This window comes from Vanellus vanellus (assembly GCF_965231255.1).
Source record: "Vanellus vanellus genome assembly, contig: HAP1_SCAFFOLD_1440, whole genome shotgun sequence".
NCBI classification, from domain to species: Eukaryota; Metazoa; Chordata; class Aves; order Charadriiformes; family Charadriidae; genus Vanellus; species Vanellus vanellus.
Window position 1 is genome coordinate 2,022 of NW_028128716.1, and position 19,810 is coordinate 21,831.

General features: G+C 62.9%; 1 protein-coding gene across 1 annotated transcript in view; it reads left to right on the top strand.

The window, feature by feature from the left end:
• Positions 1–681: 681 nt before the first annotated feature.
• PFAS (phosphoribosylformylglycinamidine synthase) overlaps positions 682–19,810 on the top strand; it is a gene marked incomplete at both ends in the record, with an annotated part of 35,621 nt that continues 16,492 nt past the window's right edge. Inside the window, 7 exons of the mRNA XM_082500053.1 lie at positions 682–843; positions 3,748–3,861; positions 6,557–6,688; positions 8,616–8,846; positions 13,098–13,278; positions 15,937–16,020; positions 19,212–19,367. Of these exons, the coding sequence (XP_082356179.1) occupies positions 682–843; positions 3,748–3,861; positions 6,557–6,688; positions 8,616–8,846; positions 13,098–13,278; positions 15,937–16,020; positions 19,212–19,367 (1,060 nt within the window). The remainder of the gene's footprint in view (positions 844–3,747; positions 3,862–6,556; positions 6,689–8,615; positions 8,847–13,097; positions 13,279–15,936; positions 16,021–19,211; positions 19,368–19,810) is intronic.

Genomic DNA, 19,810 nt, shown 5'->3' on the forward strand with positions numbered 1-19,810 from the left:
GTGTCCCCTGTCCCCCCGGTGCCACCCAGTGCCACCAGTCCCCCCAGTGCCCTAAGTGTCCCCTGTGTCCCCCTGGTGTCCCCTGTCCCCCCGGTGCCACCCAGTGCCACCAGTCCCCCCAGTGCCCTAAGTGTCCCCTGTGTCCCCCTGGTGTCCCCTGTCCCCCCGGTGCCACCCAGTGCCACCAGTCCCCCCAGTGCCCTAAGCGTCCCCTGTCCCCCCGGTGCCACCCAATGCCACCTGTCCCCCCAGTGCCCTAAGTGTCCCCTGTGTCCCCATTGCCACCCAGTGCCACCAGTCCCCCCAGTGCCCTAAGTGTCCCCTGTGTCCCCCTGGTGTCCCCTGTCCCCCCGGTGCCACCCAGTGCCACCAGTCCCCCCAGTGCCCTAAGTGTCCCCTGCCCCCCCGTGCCACCCAGTGCCACCAGTCCCCCCAGTGCCCTAAGTGTCCCCTGTCCCCCCAGTGCCACCCAGTGCCACCAGTCCCCCCAGTCTCCTTGGTGTCCCCTGTCCCCCCGGTGCCACCCAGTGCCACCAGTCCCCCCAGTCTCCTTGGTGTCCCCTGTCCCCACTCCCCCTTGTCGCTCCGGTGTCACTTCTCCCCTCGGTGTCCCCCTCTGCCCCCAATGTCCCTTTGGTGCCCCGCGGTGTCCCCACCCGGCGGTGACACTGGTGGTGGCAGCGAGGTGACCCCACCCTGAGCGTACTGGAGCTGTGGGGCGCCGAGTACCAGGAGTCCAACGCCTTACTGGTGCGGCCACCGCAGCTGGAGCTGCTGCGACGCCTGGCCAGCCGCGAGCGTTGTCCCCTCTGCGTGGTGGGGACCATCACCGGGGACGGGCGGGTAAGGGGAGGGGACATGGGGACACACAAGGGACACGGCGCGTGGGACGCGGGAATGGGGGGAGATGGGGCAATGGGGCGTGGGGACGTGGGGATGTAGGGGGGGACGTGGGACACGGGGAGGCGGGGACATGGGGGACACTATGGGGACGTGGGGGACACCATGGGGATGTGGGATGTAGGACATGGGGGTCACCATGGGGACATGGGGGACTCCATGGGGCCATAGGATGTAGGACATGGGGGTCACCATGGGGACATGGGGGACACCATGGGGGGATGTAGGGACGTGGGGGTCACCATGGGGGGATGGGGGATGCCATGGGGACGTGGGACGTGGGATGTAGGACATGGGGGTCACCATGGGGACATAGGGGTTGCCATGGGGACATGGGGTGTAGGACATGGGGGTCACCATGGGGACATGGGGGACGCCATGGGGACGTGGGACATGGGATGTAGGGACGTGGGGACATGGGACATAGGGATGCAGGGACATGGGGGTCACCATGGGGACATGGGGGACGCCATGGGGACGTGGGATGTAGGACATGGGGGTCACCATGGGGACATGGGGGTTGCTATGGGGACATGGGATGTAGGACATGGGGGACACCATGGGGACATGGGGGTTGCCATGGGGCCGTGGGATGTAGGACATAGGGGTCACCATGGGGACATGGGGGTTGTCATGGGGACATGGGATGTAGGACATGGGGGACACCATGGGGGGATGTAGGGACATGGGGGACACCATGGGGACGTGGGGGACACCATGGGGGGATGTAGGGATGTGGGGGTCACCATGGGGACATGGGGGACACCATGGGGACATGGGACATGGGATGTAGGGACGTGGGGACATGGGACATAGGGATGTAGGGACATGGGGGTCACCATGGGGACATGGGGGACACCATGGGGGGATGTAGGGACATGGGGGACACCATGGGGACATGGGGGACACCATGGGGGGATGTAGGGATGTGGGGGTCACCATAGGGACATGGGGGACACCATGGGGACGTGGGATGTAGGACATGGGGGTCACCATGGGGACATGGGGGGCACCATGGGGACGTGGGATGTAGGACATGGGGGTCACCATGGGGACATGGGGGTTGCTATGGGGACATGGGATGTAGGACATGGGGGTCACCATGGGGACGTGGGGGACACCATGGGGGGATGTGGGATGTAGGACATGGGGGTCACCATGGGGACATGGGGGACACCATGGGGATGTGGGATGTAGGACATGGGGGTCACCATGGGGACATGGGGGACACCATGGGGACGTGGGATGTGGGGACATGGGGGACACCATGGGGGGATGTAGGGACGTGGGGGTCACCATGGGGACATGGGGGACGCCATGGGGACGTGGGACATGGGATGTAGGGACGTGGGGACATGGGACATAGGGATGCAGGGACATGGGGGTCACCATGGGGACATGGGGGACGCCATGGGGACGTGGGATGTAGGACATGGGGGTCACCATGGGGACATGGGGGTTGCTATGGGGACATGGGATGTAGGACATGGGGGACACCATGGGGACATGGGGGTTGCCATGGGGCCGTGGGATGTAGGACATAGGGGTCACCATGGGGACATGGGGGTTGTCATGGGGACATGGGATGTAGGACATGGGGGACACCATGGGGGGATGTAGGGACATGGGGGACACCATGGGGACGTGGGGGACACCATGGGGGGATGTAGGGATGTGGGGGTCACCATGGGGACATGGGGGACGCCATGGGGACATGGGACATGGGATGTAGGGACGTGGGGACATGGGACATAGGGATGTAGGGACATGGGGGTCACCATGGGGACATGGGGGACACCATGGGGACGTGGGATGTAGGACATGGGGGTCACCATGGGGACATAGGGGTTGCCATGGGGACATGGGATGTAGGACATGGGGGACACCATGGGGACATGGGGGACACCATGGGGGGTTGTGGGATGTAGGACATGGGGGTCACCATGGGGACATGGGGGACACCATGGGGGGATGTGGGATGTAGGACATGGGGGACACCATGGGGATATGGGGGACACCATGGGGGGATGTGGGATGTAGGACATGGGGGTCACCATGGGGACATGGGGGACACCATGGGGGGATGTGGGATGTAGGACATGGGGGACACCATGGGGATATGGGGGACACCATGGGGGGATGTGGGATGTAGGACATGGGGGTCACCATGGGGACATGGGGGTTGTCATGGGGACATGGGATGTAGGGACATGGGGGTCACCATGGGGACATGGGGGACTCCATGGGGACGTGGGATGTAGGACATGGGGGTCACCATGGGGACATGGGGGTTGCCATGGGGGGATGTAGGGACATGGGGGACACCATGGGGACATGGGGGTTGCCATGGGGATGCGGGATGTAGGACATGGGGGTCACCATGGGGACGTGGGATGTAGGACATGGGGGTCACCATGGGGACATAGGGGTTGCCATGGGGACATGGGGTGTAGGACATGGGGGTCACCATGGGGACATGGGGGACACCATGGGGCCGTGGGATGTAGGACATGGGGGTCACCATGGGGACATGGGGGAACACCATGGGGGGATGTAGGGACATGGGGGACACCATGGGGCCGTGGGCATGTGGGGACTTGGGGACACGGGGATGTGGGTCACGGGGATGTGGGGGCCATGGGGAGACGGAGAGAGGTGGTGGTGGTGGTGGGGAGAAGTGGGGCGGAGGTGGCTTTGGGGGGGACCTTGTGGGCCAAGAGGACTTTTGGGGGGTCTTTTTGGGGGTCCCTGGAGAGCAGAAAAGATCCTGGGGGGTGGGGGGGGTGCCCCGGCCCTGCTCCACCCCCCACCCCACACGTTCCCCCCCCACGCCTCCCCACCCCATAGATCGTGCTGGTGGATGACCTGGAGGCGCCGGTGGCCGAGGGGGGGTCCCACGAGGGGCTCCCCACCCCCGTCAACCTGGAACTGGAATGGGTGTTGGGCAAGATGCCCCGCAAGGTGAGGGGGTGGGGTGGGGTGGGGTGGGGTGGGGGGGGGGACGGGAGAGGGGGGACCCCCCCAAGGTCACCCCCCCAAGGGCTGGGTGCTGAGGGACACGTCTGGGGTGTTGGGACCACCTCTCCCACCCCCCCGGTAGGGACTGGGGATCTCCCAGTTAGGAATGGGGACATCTCGATGGGGTTGGGGACCACCAGTGATGATGGGGAGCAGCCTATGGGGCCACCTCAATGGGGATGGGGACACCAGTTGGGAATGGGGACACCTCAATGGGGTTGGGGACCACCAGTGATGATGGGGAGCACCCAATTGGGACACCTCGATGGGACTGGGGACACCAGTTGGGAATGGGGACACCTCAATGGGGATGGGGACCACCAGTGATGATGGGGAGCAGCCTATGGGGACACCTCAATGGGGCTGGGGACGCCCCAGTTGGGAATGGGGACATCTCGATGGGGTTGGGGACCACCAGTGATGATGGGGAGCAGCCTATGGGGACACCTCAATGGGGCTGGGGACGCCCCAGTTGGGAATGGGGACACCTCAATGGGGATGGGGACCACCAGTGATGATGGGGAGCAGCCTATGGGGCCACCTCAATGGGGCTGGGGACCCCCCAGTTGGGAATGGGGACACCTCAATGGGGATGGGGACCACCAGTGATGATGGGGAGCAGCCTATGGGGCCACCTCAATGGGGCTGGAGACACCAGTTGGGAATGGGGACATCTCGATGGGGTTGGGGACCACCAGTGATGATGGGGAGCAGCCTATGGGGCCACCTCAATGGGGCTGGGGACCCCAGTTGGGAATGGGGACACCTCAATGGGGATGGGGACCACCAGTGATGATGGGGAGCACCCAATGGGGACACCTCAATGGGGCTGGGGACGCCCCAGTTGGGAATGGGGACACCTCAATGGGGATGGGGACCACCAGTGATGATGGGGAGCAGCCTATGGGGCCACCTCAATGGGGCTGGGGACACCAGTTGGGAATGGGGACATCTCGATGGGGTTGGGGACCACCAGTGATGATGGGGAGCACCCAATGGGGACACCTCAATGGGGCTGGGGACGCCCCAGTTGGGAATGGGGACACCTCAATGGGGATGGGGACCACCAGTGATGATGGGGAGCAGCCTATGGGGCCACCTCAATGGGGCTGGGGACCCCAGTTGGGAATGGGGACACCTCAATGGGGATGGGGACCACCAGTGATGATGGGGAGCACCCAATGGGGACACCTCAATGGGGCTGGGGACGCCCCAGTTGGGAATGGGGACACCTCAATGGGGATGGGGACCACCAGTGATGATGGGGAGCAGCCTATGGGGCCACCTCAATGGGGCTGGGGACACCAGTTGGGAATGGGGACATCTCGATGGGGTTGGGGACCACCAGTGATGATGGGGAGCACCCAATGGGGACACCTCAATGGGGCTGGGGACGCCCCAGTTGGGAATGGGGACACCCAATTGGGATGGGGACCACCAGTGATGATGGGGAGCAGCCTTTGGGGACACCTCAATGGGGCTGGGGACGCCCCAGTTGGGAATGGGGACACCTCAATGGGGATGGGGACCACCAGTGATGATGGGGAGCAGCCTATGGGGACACCTCAATGGGGCTGGGGACCCCCCAGTTGGGAATGGGGACACCTCAATGGGGATGGGGACCACCAGTGATGATGGGGAGCAGCCTATGGGGCCACCTCAATGGGGCTGGGGACGCCCCAGTTGGGAATGGGGACATCTCGATGGGGTTGGGGACCACCAGTGATGATGGGGAGCAGCCTATGGGGACACCTCAATGGGGATGGGGACGCCCCAGTTGGGAATGGGGACACCTCAATGGGGATGGGGACCACCAGTGATGATGGGGAGCAGCCTATGGGGACACCTCGATGGGACTGGGGACACCAGTTGGGAATGGGGATATCTCGATGGGGTTGGGGACCACCAGTGATGATGGGGAGCACCCTATGGGGACACCTCAATGGGGCTGGGGACCCCCCAGTTGGGAATGGGGACACCTCAATGGGGATGGGGAGGCCCCAGTTGGGAATGGGGACACCTCAATGGGGATGGGGACCACCAGTGATGATGGGGAGCAGCCTATGGGGACACCTCAATGGGGCTGGGGATGCCCCAGTTGGGAATGGGGACACCCAACCGGGTTGAGGACCCCCAGTGATGATGGGGAGCACCCAATGGGGACACCTCAATGGGGATGGGGACCCCAGTTGGGAATGGGGACATCTCGATGGGGATGGGGACCACCAGTGATGATGGGGAGCACCCAATGGAGACACCTCAATGGGGCTGGGGACCCCCCAGTTGGGAATGGGGACATCTCGATGGGGTTGGGGACCACCAGTGATGATGGGGAGCAGCCTATGGGGACACCTCAATGGGGATGGGGACCCCCCAGTTGGGAATGGGGACACCCAACGGGGTTGAGGTCCACCAAGAAGATGGAGACCACCCAGTGGAAGCCCATGTTGATGAGGACCCCCCAGTTGGGAATGGGGACACCCAATTGGGATGGGGACCACCAGTGATGACGGGGACGCCCAGTGGCCATGGGGACGCTCGATGGGACTGGGACCACCCTGGGTGGGGCTGGGGACCCCCGTGGTGATGGGACCTCCATCTCTTCGTGTCCTCCACCCCCCACCCCCCCCCCCCACAGGAGTTCGTGCTGCAACGGGTGACCCCCACCCTGCGCCCGCTGGCGCTGCCCCCGGGGCTGTCGGTGCGGCAGGCGCTGGAGCGTGTCCTGCGGCTACCGGCCGTGGCTAGCAAGCGTTACCTCACCAACAAGGTACCCGTGGCCCCACCGCGTCCCCACCGTGTCCCCAACCTACGTGGTGGCCATGTCCCCAACCTCCATGGTGGCCACAGTCCCTTCCATGTCCCCAACCTCCTTAGTGGCCATGTCCCCAACCTACATGGTGGCCACAGTCCATACCATGTCCCCAGCCTACATGGTGGCCACAGTCCCCTCCATGTCCCCAACCTCCTTGGTGGCCATGTCCCCAACCTACATGGTGGCCACAGTTCATACCATATACCCAACCTACATGGTGGCCACAGTCCCTTCCGTGTCCCCAACCTCCTTGGTGGCCATGTCCCCAACCTACATGGTGGCCACAGTCCACACCATGTCCCCAACCTCCTTGGTGGCCATGTCCCCAACCTACATGGTGGCCATGTCCCCAACCTACATTGTGGCCACAGTCCACACCATGTCCCCAACCTCCTTGGTGGCCATGTCCCCAACCTACATGGTGGCCACAGTCCACACCATGTCCCCAACCTCCTTGGTGGCCATGTCCCCAACCTACATGGTGGCCACAGTCCCTTCCATGTCCACAACCTCCTTGGTGGCCATGTCGGCAACATACATGGTGGCCACAGTCCCTTCCGTGTCCCCAACCTCCTTGGTGGCCATGTCCCCAACCTACATGGTGGCCACAGTCCACACCATGTCCCCAACCTCCTTGGTGGCCATGTCCCCAACCTACATGGTGGCCACAGTCCATACCATGTCCCCAACCTACATGGTGGCCACAGTCCCTTCCGTGTCCCCAACCTCCTTGGTGGCCATGTCCCCAACCTACATGGTGGCCATAGTCCACACCATGTCCCCAACCTCCTTGGTGGCCATGTCCCCAACCTACATGGTGGCCATGTCCCCAACCTACATGGTGGCCACAGTCCACACCATGTCCCCAACCTCCTAGGTGGCCATGTCCCCAACCTACATGGTGGCCACAGTCCACACCATGTCCCCAACCTCCTTGGTGGCCATGTCCCCAACCTACATGGTGGCCACAGTCCCTTCCGTGTCCCCAACCTCCTTGGTGGCCATGTCCCCAACCTACATGGTGGCCATAGTCCACACCATGTCCCCAACCTCCTTGGTGGCCATGTCCCCAACCTACATGGTGGCCATGTCCCCAACCTACATGGTGGCCACAGTCCACACCATGTCCCCAACCTCCTAGGTGGCCATGTCCCCAACCTACATGGTGGCCACAGTCCACACCATGTCCCCAACCTCCTTGGTGGCCATGTCCCCAACCTCCTTGGTGGCCACAGTCCCTTCCATGTCCCCAACCTACATGGTGGCCATGTCCCCAACCTACATGGTGGCCACAGTCCATACCAAGTCCCCAACCTCCTTGGTGGCCATGTCCCCAACCTACATGGTGGCCACAGTCCCTTCCATGTCCCCAACCTCCTTGGTGGCCATGTCCCCAACCTACATGGTGGCCACAGTCCACACCATGTCCCCAATCCCCTTGTGCCACCAGTTCCCTCCATGTCCCCAACCTCCTTGGTGGCCACAGTCCCTTCCATGTCCCCAACCTACATGGTGGCCACAGTCCACACCATGTCCCCAATCCCCTTGTGCCACCAGTTCCCTCCATGTCCCCAACCCACTTGGTGGCCATGATCCACTCCATGTCCCCAATCCCCCTCCGTGTCCCCAGTGCTCCTCCCAGTGTGTCCATGTCCCCCACGTGTCCCACTCCATGTCCCTCCAGGACGTGTCCCTCTTTGTGTCCCCCCCTAATCAATGCCACTCCCTGGGAGATGTCCCGGCCCATGTCCCTGTCCCCGCAGGACGTGTCCCATCCCCGTCCCCACATGTCCCAACCTTGTCCTCCCCCCAAAAACCCCCATCCCCGGGGCCACCTCCCATCTCTGTGGCCACCACTGACACACCTCTGTCTCCGGGGCAGGTGGACCGCTCGGTGACGGGGCTGGTGGCCCAACAGCAGTGCGTAGGCCCCCTGCACACGCCGCTGGCCGACGTGGCCGTGGTGGCCCTGTCCCACTTCGACACGGTGGGGGCGGCCACCGCGCTGGGCGAGCAGCCAATCAAGGGTCTGCTGGATCCGGCCGCCGGCGCCCGGTTGGCCCTCACCGAGGCTCTCACCAACCTCGTCTTCGCCCGCATCACCGACCTCCGTGTGAGTATTGCCCCACGGCTACCGCCACGGGGTGGCTACGGGAGGGGTGACTTGGGGGTGGTATGGCTACGGCATGGCCGTGCCGTGGGGGACATGCCACCACCACGGCATGGCCATGGCATGACTTTGGGAGTGGTGACATGGTCATGGTGTGGCTACGGGAGCCATGACATGGCTTTGGCGTGTCCATGGGATGTCCACGCCATGGGGGACATGCCACCAGCATGCCACGGCCATGGCATGACTTTGGGAGCAATGACATGGTCATGGCGTGGCTACGGGATGGCCGTGCCATGGGGGACATGCCACCACCACGGCATGGCCATGACATGACTTTGGGAGCAATGCCATGGTCATGGCGTGGCTACAGGAGCAATGACATGGCTTTGGCGTGTCCATGGGATGTCCACGCCATGGGGGACATGCCACCACCATGCCACGGCCATGGCATGACTTTGGGAGCAATGACATGGTCATGGCGTGGCTACGGGATGGCCGTGCCGTGGGGGACATGCCACCACCACGGCATGGCCATGGCATGACTTTGGGAGCAGTGACATGGTCATGGCGTGGCTACGGGAGCAATGACGTGGCTTTGGCGTGTCCATGGGATGTCCACGCCATGGGGGGCACAGCACCACCACGGCATGGCCATGGCATGACTTTGGGAGCGGTGACACGGTGGTGGCATGGCTACGGGATGGCCGTGCCATGGGGGACATGCCACCACCATGGCATGGCCGTGGCATGACTTTGGGAGCATTGCCACGGTCATGGCGTGGCTACGGGAGCAATGACATGGCTTTGGCGTGTCCATGGGATGTCCACGCCATGGGGGACATGCCACCACCACGGCATGGCCATGGCATGACTTTGGGAGTGGTGACATGGTCATGGTGTGGCTACGGGAGCCATGACATGGCTTTGGCGTGTCCATGGGATGTCCACGCCGTGGGGGACATGCCACCACCACGGCATGGCCATGGCATGACTTTGGGAGTGGTGACATGGTCATGGTGTGGCTACGGGAGCCATGACATGGCTTTGGTGTGTCCATGGGATGTCCACGCCATGGGGGACATGCCACCACCATGGCATGGCCGTGGCATGACTTTGGGAGCATTGCCATGGTCATGGCGTGGCTACGGGAGCAATGACATGGCTTTGGTGTGTCCATGGGATGTCCACACCATGGCGGACATGCCACCACCACGGCATGGCCATGGCATGACTTTGGGAGTGGTGACATGGTCATGGCATGGCTACGGGATGGCCGTGCCGTGGGGGACATGCCACCACCATGACACGGCCATGGCATGACTTTGGGAGCAATGCCATGGTCATGGCGTGGCTACGGGAGCCATGACATGGCTTTGGCGTGTCCATGGGATGTCCACGCCATGGGGGACATGCCACCACCATGACACGGCCGTGGCAGGACTTTGGGAGCATTGCCATGGTCATGGCGTGGCTACAGGAGCAATGACATGGCTTTGGCGTGTCCATGGGATGTCCACACCATGGGGGACATGCCACCACCAGGGCATAGCCATGGCATGACTTTGGGATCATCAAAAGGGGATCATAGTATGGTCACGGCATGGCCAAGGGGGACCACCACCATGTGGCCACAGCATGATCAAAGGGGACCTCGGCGTGGTCATGGCATGGCTGAGATGGCCCATGGCGTGGCCATGGCATGACCAAAGGGGATCATGGCATGGTCATGGCATGGCCAAGAGGGACCACTACCGTGTGGCCACAGCACGATCAAGGGGGACCATGGCATGGCCATGGCATGACCAAAGGGACCTCGGCATGGCCATGGCACGGCCAAGGTGGCCCATGGCGTGGCCATGGCATGACCAAAGGGACCTCGGCATAGCCATGGCATGGCCGAGGTGGCCCATGGTGTGGCCATGGCATGACCAAAGGGACCTCGGCATGGCCATGGCATGGCCGAGGTGGCCCATGGCGTGGCCATGGCATGACCAAAGGGGATCATGGCATGGTCATGGCATGGCCGAGGGGGACCACTACCGTGTGGCCACAGCACGATCAAGGGGGACCATGGCATGGCCATGGCATGGCCGAGGTGGTCCATGGCGTGGCCATGGCATGACCAAAGGGGATCATGGCATGGTCATGGCATGGCCAAGGGGGACCACCACCGTGTGGCCACAGCACGATCAAGGGGGACCATGGCATGGCCATGGCATGGCCGAGGTGGCCCATGGCGTGGCCATGGCATGACCAAAGGGACCTCGGCATGGCCATGGCATGGCCGAGGTGGCCCATGGCGTGACCATGGCATGACCAAAGGGGATCATGGCATGGTCATGGCATGGCCAAGGGGGACCACTACCGTGTGGCCACAGCACGATCAAGGGGGACCATGGCATGGCCATGGCATGACCAAAGGGACCTCGGCATGGCCATGGCATGGCCGAGGTGGCCCATGGCGTGGCCATGGCATGACCAAAGGGGATCATGGTATGGTCATGGCATGGCCAAGAGGGACCACCACCATGTGGCCACAGCACGATCAAGGGGGACCATGGCATGGCCATGGCATGGCCGAGATGGACCATGGTGTGGCCATGGCATGAGCAAAGGGACCTTGGCATGGCCATGGCATGGCTGAGGTGGCCCATGGCGTGGCCATGGCATGACCAAAGGGACCTTGGCATAGCCATGGCATGGCCGAGGTGGCCCATGGCGTGGCCATGGCATGACCAAAGGGACCTCGGCATAGCCATGGCATGGCCGAGGTGGCCCATGGCGTGGCCATGGCATGACCAAAGGGGATCATGGCATGGTCATGGCATGGCCGAGGGGGACCACTACCGTGTGGCCACAGCACGATCAAGGGGGACCATGGCATGGCCATGGCATGGCCGAGGTGGTCCATGGCGTGGCCATGGCATGACCAAAGGGGATCATGGCATGGTCATGGCATGGCCAAGGGGGACCACCACCGTGTGGCCACAGCACGATCAAGGGGGACCATGGCATGGCCATGGCATGGCCAAAGGGACCTCGGCATGGCCATGGCATGGCCGAGGTGGCCCATGGCGTGGCCATGGCATGACCAAAGGGACCTCGGCATGGCCATGGCATGGCCGAGGTGGCCCATGGCGTGACCATGGCATGACCAAAGGGGATCATGGCATGGTCATGGCATGGCCAAGGGGGACCACTACCGTGTGGCCACAGCACGATCAAGGGGGACCATGGCATGGCCATGGCATGACCAAAGGGACCTCGGCATGGCCATGGCATGGCCGAGGTGGCCCATGGCGTGGCCATGGCATGACCAAAGGGGATCATGGTATGGTCATGGCATGGCCAAGAGGGACCACCACCATGTGGCCACAGCACGATCAAGGGGGACCATGGCATGGCCATGGCATGGCCGAGATGGACCATGGTGTGGCCATGGCATGAGCAAAGGGACCTTGGCATGGCCATGGCATGGCTGAGGTGGCCCATGGCGTGGCCATGGCATGACCAAAGGGACCTTGGCATGGCCATGGCATGGCCGAGGTGGCCCATGGCGTGGCCATGGCATGACCAAAGGGGATCATGGCATGGTCATGGCATGGCCAAGGGGGACCACTACCGTGTGGCCACAGCACGATCAAGGGGGACCATGGCATGGCCATGGCATGGCCGAGGTGGCCTATGGCGTGGCCATGGCATGACCAAAGGGACCTCGGCATGGCCATGGCATGGCCGAGGTGGCCCATGGCGTGGCCATGGCATGACCAAAGGGACCTCGGCATAGCCATGGCATGGCCGAGGTGGCCCATGGCGTGGCCATGGCATGACCAAAGGGGATCATGGCATGGTCATGGCATGGCCAAGGGGGACCACTGCCGTGTGGCCACAGCACGATCAAGGGGGACCATGGCATGGCCATGGCATGACCAAAGGGACCTCGGCATAGCCATGGCATGGCCGAGGTGGCCCATGGCGTGGCCATGGCATGACCAAAGGGGATCATGACATGGTCATGGCATGGCCAAGGGGGACCACTGCCGTGTGGCCACAGCACGATCAAGGGGGACCATGGCATGGCCATGGCATGGAGATGCGTCCCGCATCTCCACGTGTGTCCCCGTCGTGTCGTCCCCCCCCCCCCACCTCTACCTCCGTGGTCCTGGTGTCTCTCCATCCCACGTGTCCTCATGTCATCTTCTCTTTGTCCCCCGCGCGTCCCCGTGTCCCCTCTTTTTTTGGTGTCCCCAGGACGTGAAGTGTTCGGGGAACTGGATGTGGGGGGCGAAGACGGGGGCGGAGGGGGGGGCGCTGGTGACGGCGTGCGAAGGACTGGTGAAGCTCCTGCACCAGCTGGGCGTGGCCATCGACGGGGGCAAGGACTCGCTCAGCATGGCCGCCCGCGTGGGCACCGACACCGTCCTGGCACCCGGTGAGTCCCTCTGGGGTGGGGTGGGGTGGGGTGGTGGGTGCCGGTGAGGTGGAGCGGGGGGCGGAGGAAGCCACTGGTGTCACCACCACGATGGTGGGTCACGGGTGCCACCACCATGATGATGGGTCATGGGTGCCATGGCAGTGGGATGGACCCATGGGTGCCACCACCACGATGATGGGTCATGGGTGCCACAGAAGTGGGAGAGACCCATGGGTGACACCACCATGATGATGGGTCATGGGTGCCACCACCACGATGATGGTCATAGGTGCCATGGCAGTGGGATGGACCCATGGGTGCCACCACCACGATGATGGGTCATGGGTGCCACCACCACGATGATGGCTCATGGATGCCACAGCACCAGGACCAATGGGTGCCACCACCATGATGATGGTCATAGATGCCATGGCAGTGGGATGGACCCATGGGTGCCACCACCACGATGATGGGTCATGGGTGCCACAGCAGTGGGATGGACCCATGGGTGCCACCACCACGATGATGGGTCATGAGTGCCATAGCAGTGGGATGGACCCATGGGTGCCACCACCACGATGATGGGTCATGGGTGCCATAGCAGTGGGATGGACCCATGGGTGCCACCACCGTGATGATGGGTCATGGGTGCCATGGCAATGGGATGGACCCATGGGTGCCACCACCACGATGATGGGTCATGGGTGCCACCACCATGATGATGGGTCATGGGTGCCATAGCAGTGGGATGGACCCATGGGTGCCACCACCACGATGATGGGTCATGGGTGCCATAGCAGTGGGATGGACCCATGGGTGCCACCACTATGATGATGGGTCATGGGTGCCACAGCAGTGGGATGGACCCATGGGTGCCACCACCACGATGATGGGTCATGGGTGCCACCACCATGATGATGGGTCATGGGTGCCATGGCAGTGGGATGGACCCATGGGTGCCACCACCATGATGATGGGTCATGGGTGCCATAGCAGTGGGATGGACCCATGGGTGCCACCACCACGATGATGGGTCATGGGTGCCACAGAAGTGGGAGAGACCCATGGGTGCCACCACCATGATGATGGTCATAGGTGCCATAGCAGTGGGATGGACCCATGGGTGCCACCACCGTGATGATGGGTCATGGGTGCCATGGCAGTGGGATGGACCCATGGGTGCCACCACCATGATGGTGGGTCATGGGTGCCACAGAAGTGGGAGAGACCCATGGGTGACACCACCATGATGATGGTCATAGGTGCCACAGCAGTGGGATGGACCCATGGGTGCCACCACCACGATGATGGGTCAGGGGTGCCACCACCATGATGATGGGTTATGGGTGCCATGGCAATGGGATGGACCCATGGGTGCCACCACCACGATGATGGGTTATGGGTGCCACCACCATGATGATGGGTCATGGGTGCCATGGCAGTGGGATGGACCCATGGGTGCCACCACCACGATGATGGGTCATGGGTGCCATAGCAGTGGGATGGACCCATGGGTGCCACCACTATGATGATGGGTCATGGGTGCCACAGCAGTGGGATGGACCCATGGGTGCCACCACCACGATGATGGGTCATGGGTGCCACCACCATGATGATGGGTCATGGGTGCCATGGCAGTGGGATGGACCCATGGGTGCCACCACCATGATGATGGGTCATGGGTGCCATAGCAGTGGGATGGACCCATGGGTGCCACCACCACGATGATGGGTCATGGGTGCCACAGAAGTGGGAGAGACCCATGGGTGCCACCACCATGATGATGGTCATAGGTGCCATAGCAGTGGGATGGACCCATGGGTGCCACCACCGTGATGATGGGTCATGGGTTCCATGGCAGTGGGATGGACCCATGGGTGCCACCACCATGATGGTGGGTCATGGGTGCCACAGAAGTGGGAGAGACCCATGGGTGACACCACCATGATGATGGTCATAGGTGCCACAGCAGTGGGATGGACCCATGGGTGCCACCACCACGATGATGGGTCAGGGGTGCCACCACCATGATGATGGGTTATGGGTGCCATGGCAATGGGATGGACCCATGGGTGCCACCACCACGATGATGGGTCATGGGTGCCACAGAAGTGGGAGAGACCCATGGGTGCCACCACCATGATGATGGGTCATGGGTGCCATGGCAGTGGGATGGACCCATGGGTGCCACCACTATGATGATGGGTCATGGGTGCCATGGCAGTTGGATGGACCCATGGGTGCCACCACCATGATGATGGGTCATGGGTGCCATAGCAGTGGGATGGACCCATGGGTGCCACCACCACGATGATGGGTCATGGGTGCCATAGCAGTGGGATGGACCCATGGGTGCCACCACCACGATGATGGGTCATGGGTGCCACAGAAGTGGGAGAGACCCATGGGTGCCACCACCATGATGATGGTCATAGGTGCCATAGCAGTGGGATGGACCCATGGGTGCCACCACCGTGATGATGGGTCATGGGTGCCATGGCAATGGGATGGACCCATGGGTGCCACCACCACGATGATGGGTCATGGGTGCCACCCCCACAACGCTGTGACCCATAGGTGCCACCACCCTTGCTCCTGGCCGTGGGTGACCCCCCCAACCTCCCCATGACCCCCACCCACTGGTGACCCCCCCGTGACCTCTTGACCCCCACCCAGGCACCCTGGTGGTCTCGGCCTACGCCGTCTGTCCCGACATCACCGCCACCGTCACCCCCGACCTCAAGTGTCCCGATGGCAAAGGTCAGTCACCCCGGGGGGGAAATTTTGGGGTGCCCCTGGGGGCGGGTGGGACCCCGGGGTGCCTTTCGGGGGGCTCGTAGGGGGTTGACCCCCCCCTGAAGATTTTGGGGTGCCCATGAGGGGTTTTGGGGTCACCAGGAGGGGGTGGTGACCCCCTGGTGACATTTTGGGGTGCTGTGACCCGTGGGTGGTTTCGGGGCGCCTTTTGGGGTGCCCACACCCCCCATGGATTTTGGGGTCCCCCCAGGATCTCTGGGTGCATTTTGGGGTGCTCGTAGGGGGTTGACCCCCCCCCATGGATTTTGGGGTGCCCATGAGGGTTTTTGGGGTCACCAAGAGGGGGTGGTGACCCCCTGGTGACATTTTGGGGTGCTGTGACCCGTGGGTGGTTTTTGGGCGCCTTTTGGGGTGCCCCACCCCACCCATGGATTTTTGGGGTCCCCCCAGTAGCTCTGAGTACATTTTGGGGTGCTCCTAGAGGGTTGAGCCCCTTACTGGATTTTGGGGTGCCCATGAGGGGTTTTGGGGTCACCAAGAGGGGGTGGTGACCCCCTGGTGACATTTTGGGGTGTCCCCCCCCCCCCCCATGGATTTTGGGGTTCCCCCGGGAGCTCTGAGTACATTTTGGGGTGCTCCTAGAGGGTTGACCCCCCCGAAGATTTTGGGGTGCCCATGAGGGGTTTTGGGGTCACCAGAGGGGGTGGTGACACCCTGGTGACATTTTGGGGTGCTGTGAGGCGTGGGTGGTTTCGGGGCGCCTTTTGGGGTGCCCCACCCTCCCCCATGGATTTTGGGGTCCCCCCAGGAGCCCTGTGTGCATTTTGGGGTGCTCGTAGGGGGTTGACCCCCCACTGAAGATTTTGAGGTGCCCATGAGGGTTTTTGGGGTCACCAAGAGGGAGTGGTGACCCCCTGGTGACATTTTGGGGTGCTGTGAGGCGTGGGTGGTTTCGGGGCGACTTTTGGGGTGCCCCACCCTCCCCATGGACTTTGGGGTCCCCCCAGTAGCTCTGAGTACATTTTGGGGTGCTCCTAGAGGGTTGACCCCCTTACTGGATTTTGGGGTGCCCATGAGGGGTTTTGGGGTCACCAGAGGGGTGGTGACCCCCTGGTGACATTTTGGGGTGCTGTGACGCGTGGGTGGTTTCGGGGCGCCTTTTGGGGTGCCGGACCCCCCCCATGGATTTTGGGGTCCCCCCAGGAGCCCTGTGTGCATTTTGGGGTGCTCATAGGGGGTTGACCCCCTTACTGGATTTTGGGGTGCCCATGAGGGTTTTTGGGGTCACCAAGAGGGGGTGGTGACCCCCTGGTGACATTTTGGGGTGCTGTGAGGCGTGGGTGGTTTCGGGGCGCCTTTTGGGGAGCCCCACCCTCCCCCATGGATTTTGGGGTCCCCCCAGGAGCCCTGTGTGCATTTTGGGGTGCTCGTAGGGGGTTGACCCCCCCCCTGAAGATTTTGGGGTGCCCATGAGGGGTTTTGGGGTCACCAAGAAGGGGTGGTGACACCCTGGTGACATTTTGGGGTGCTGTGACCCGTGGGTGGTTTTGGGGCGCCTTTTGGGGTGCCCCACTCTCCCCCATGGATTTTGGGGTCCCCCCAGTAGCTCTGTGTGCATTTTGGGGTGCTCTTAGGGGGTTGCCCCCCCTCTGAAGATTTTGGGGTGCCCATGAGGGGTTTTGGGGTCACCAGAGGGGGTGGTGACACCCTGGTGACATTTTGGGGTGCTGTGACCCGTGGGTGGTTTTGGGGCGCCTTTTGGGGTGCCCCACCCTCCCCCATGGATTTTGGGGTCCCCCCAGGAGCCCTGTGTGCATTTTGGGGTGCTCGTAGGGGGTTGACCCCCCCGAAGATTTTGGGGTGCCCATGAGGGGTTTTGGGGTCACCAAGAAGGGGTGGTGACACCCTGGTGACATTTTGGGGTGCTGTGACCCGTGGGTGGTTTTGGGGCGCCTTTTGGGGTGCCCCACTCTCCCCCATGGATTTTGGGGTCCCCCCAGTAGCTCTGTGTGCATTTTGGGGTGCTCGTAGGGGGTTGCCCCCCCGATGGATTTTGGGGTGCCCATGAGGGTTTTGGGGTCACCAAGAGGGGGTGGTGACCCCCTGGTGACATTTTGGGGTGCTGTGACCCGTGGGTGGTTTCGGGGCGCCTTTTGGGGTGCCCCACTCTCCCCCATGGATTTTGGGGTCCCCCCAGGAGCCCTGTGTGCATTTTGGGGTGCTCGTAGGGGGTTGACCCCCTCCTGAAGATTTTGGGGTACCCATGAGGGTTTTTGGGGTCACCAAGAGGGGGTGGTGACCCCCTGGTGACATTTTGGGGTGCTGTGACCCGTGGGTGGTTTCGGGGCGCCTTTTGGGGTGTCGGACCCCCCCCATGGATTTTGGGGTCCCCCCAGTAGCTCTGTGTGCATTTTGGGGTGCTCGTAGGGGGTTGACCCCCCCCCTGGATTTTGGGGTGCCCATGAGGGGTTTTGGGGGTCACCAAGAGGGGGTGGTGACCCCCTGGTGACATTTTGGGGTGCTGTGACCCGTGGGTGGTTTCGGGGCTCCTTTTGGGGTGCCCCACCCTCCCCCATGGATTTTGGGGCCCCCCCAGGAGCCCTGTGTGCATTTTGGGGTGCTCGTAGGGGGTTGACCCCCCACTGAAGATTTTGAGGTGCCCATGAGGGTTTTTGGGGTCACCAAGAGGGGGTGGTGACCCCCTGGTGACATTTTGGGGTGCTGTGACCCGTGGGTGGTTTCGGGGCGCCTTTTGGGGTGCCCCACCCTCCCCCATGGATTTTGGGGTCCCCCCAGGAGCCCTGTGTGCATTTTGGGGTGCTCGTAGGGGGTTGACCCCCTCCTGAAGATTTTGAGGTGCCCATGAGGGTTTTTGGGGTCACCAAGAGGGGGTGGTGACCCCCTGGTGACATTTTGGGGTGCTGTGAGGCGTGGGTGGTTTCGGGGCGACTTTTGGGGTGCCCCACCCTCCCCCATGGATTTTGGGGTCCCCCCAGGATCTCTGGGTGCATTTTGGGGTGCTCATAGGGGGTTGACCCCCCCACTGGATTTTGGGGTGCCCATGAGGGGTTTTGAGGTCACCAAGAAGGGGTGGTGACCCCCTGGTGACATTTTGGGGTGCTGTGAGGCGTGGGTGGTTTCGGGGCGCCTTTTGGGGTGCCGGACCCCCCCCATGGATTTTGGGGTCCCCCCAGGAGCCCTGCTGTGGGTCCAGCTGAGCCCGGGGAGGCACCGCTTGGGGGGCAGCGCTCTGGCCCAGGTCTTCTCCCAGTTGGGGGACACCTGCCCCGATCTGGAGGACCCCCAAATTCTGGCGGCCGCTTTCCGCCTCACCCAGAGCCTCATCCAAGGTTTGGGGGGGGCCATGGGGTGGGGGAGGGGGGGGAGAGGGGGAGGTTTGGGGTGCAGGGGGGGATTTGGGGCGCAGGAGGGATTTGGGGTGCAGTGGGGAGATTTGGGGTGGGGGGAGGGATTTGGGGTTCAGGGGTAGATTTGGGGTTCAGGGGGGGAATTGGGGCGCAGAGGGGATTTGGGGTGCAGGGGGGAGATTTGGGGTGCCGGGGGGGATTTGGGGCGCAGGAGGGATTTGGGGTTCAGGGGGGGATTTGGGGCGCAGGAGGGATTTGGGGTTCAGGGGGATTTGGGGTTCGGGAGGATTTGGGGTGCAGTGGGGAGATTTGGGGTGGGGGGAGGGATTTGGGGTGCAGGGGGGAGATTTGGGGTGCAGGGGGGGATTTGGGGCGCAGGAGGGATTTGGGGTTCAGGGGGGGATTTGGGGTGCAGGGGGGGATTT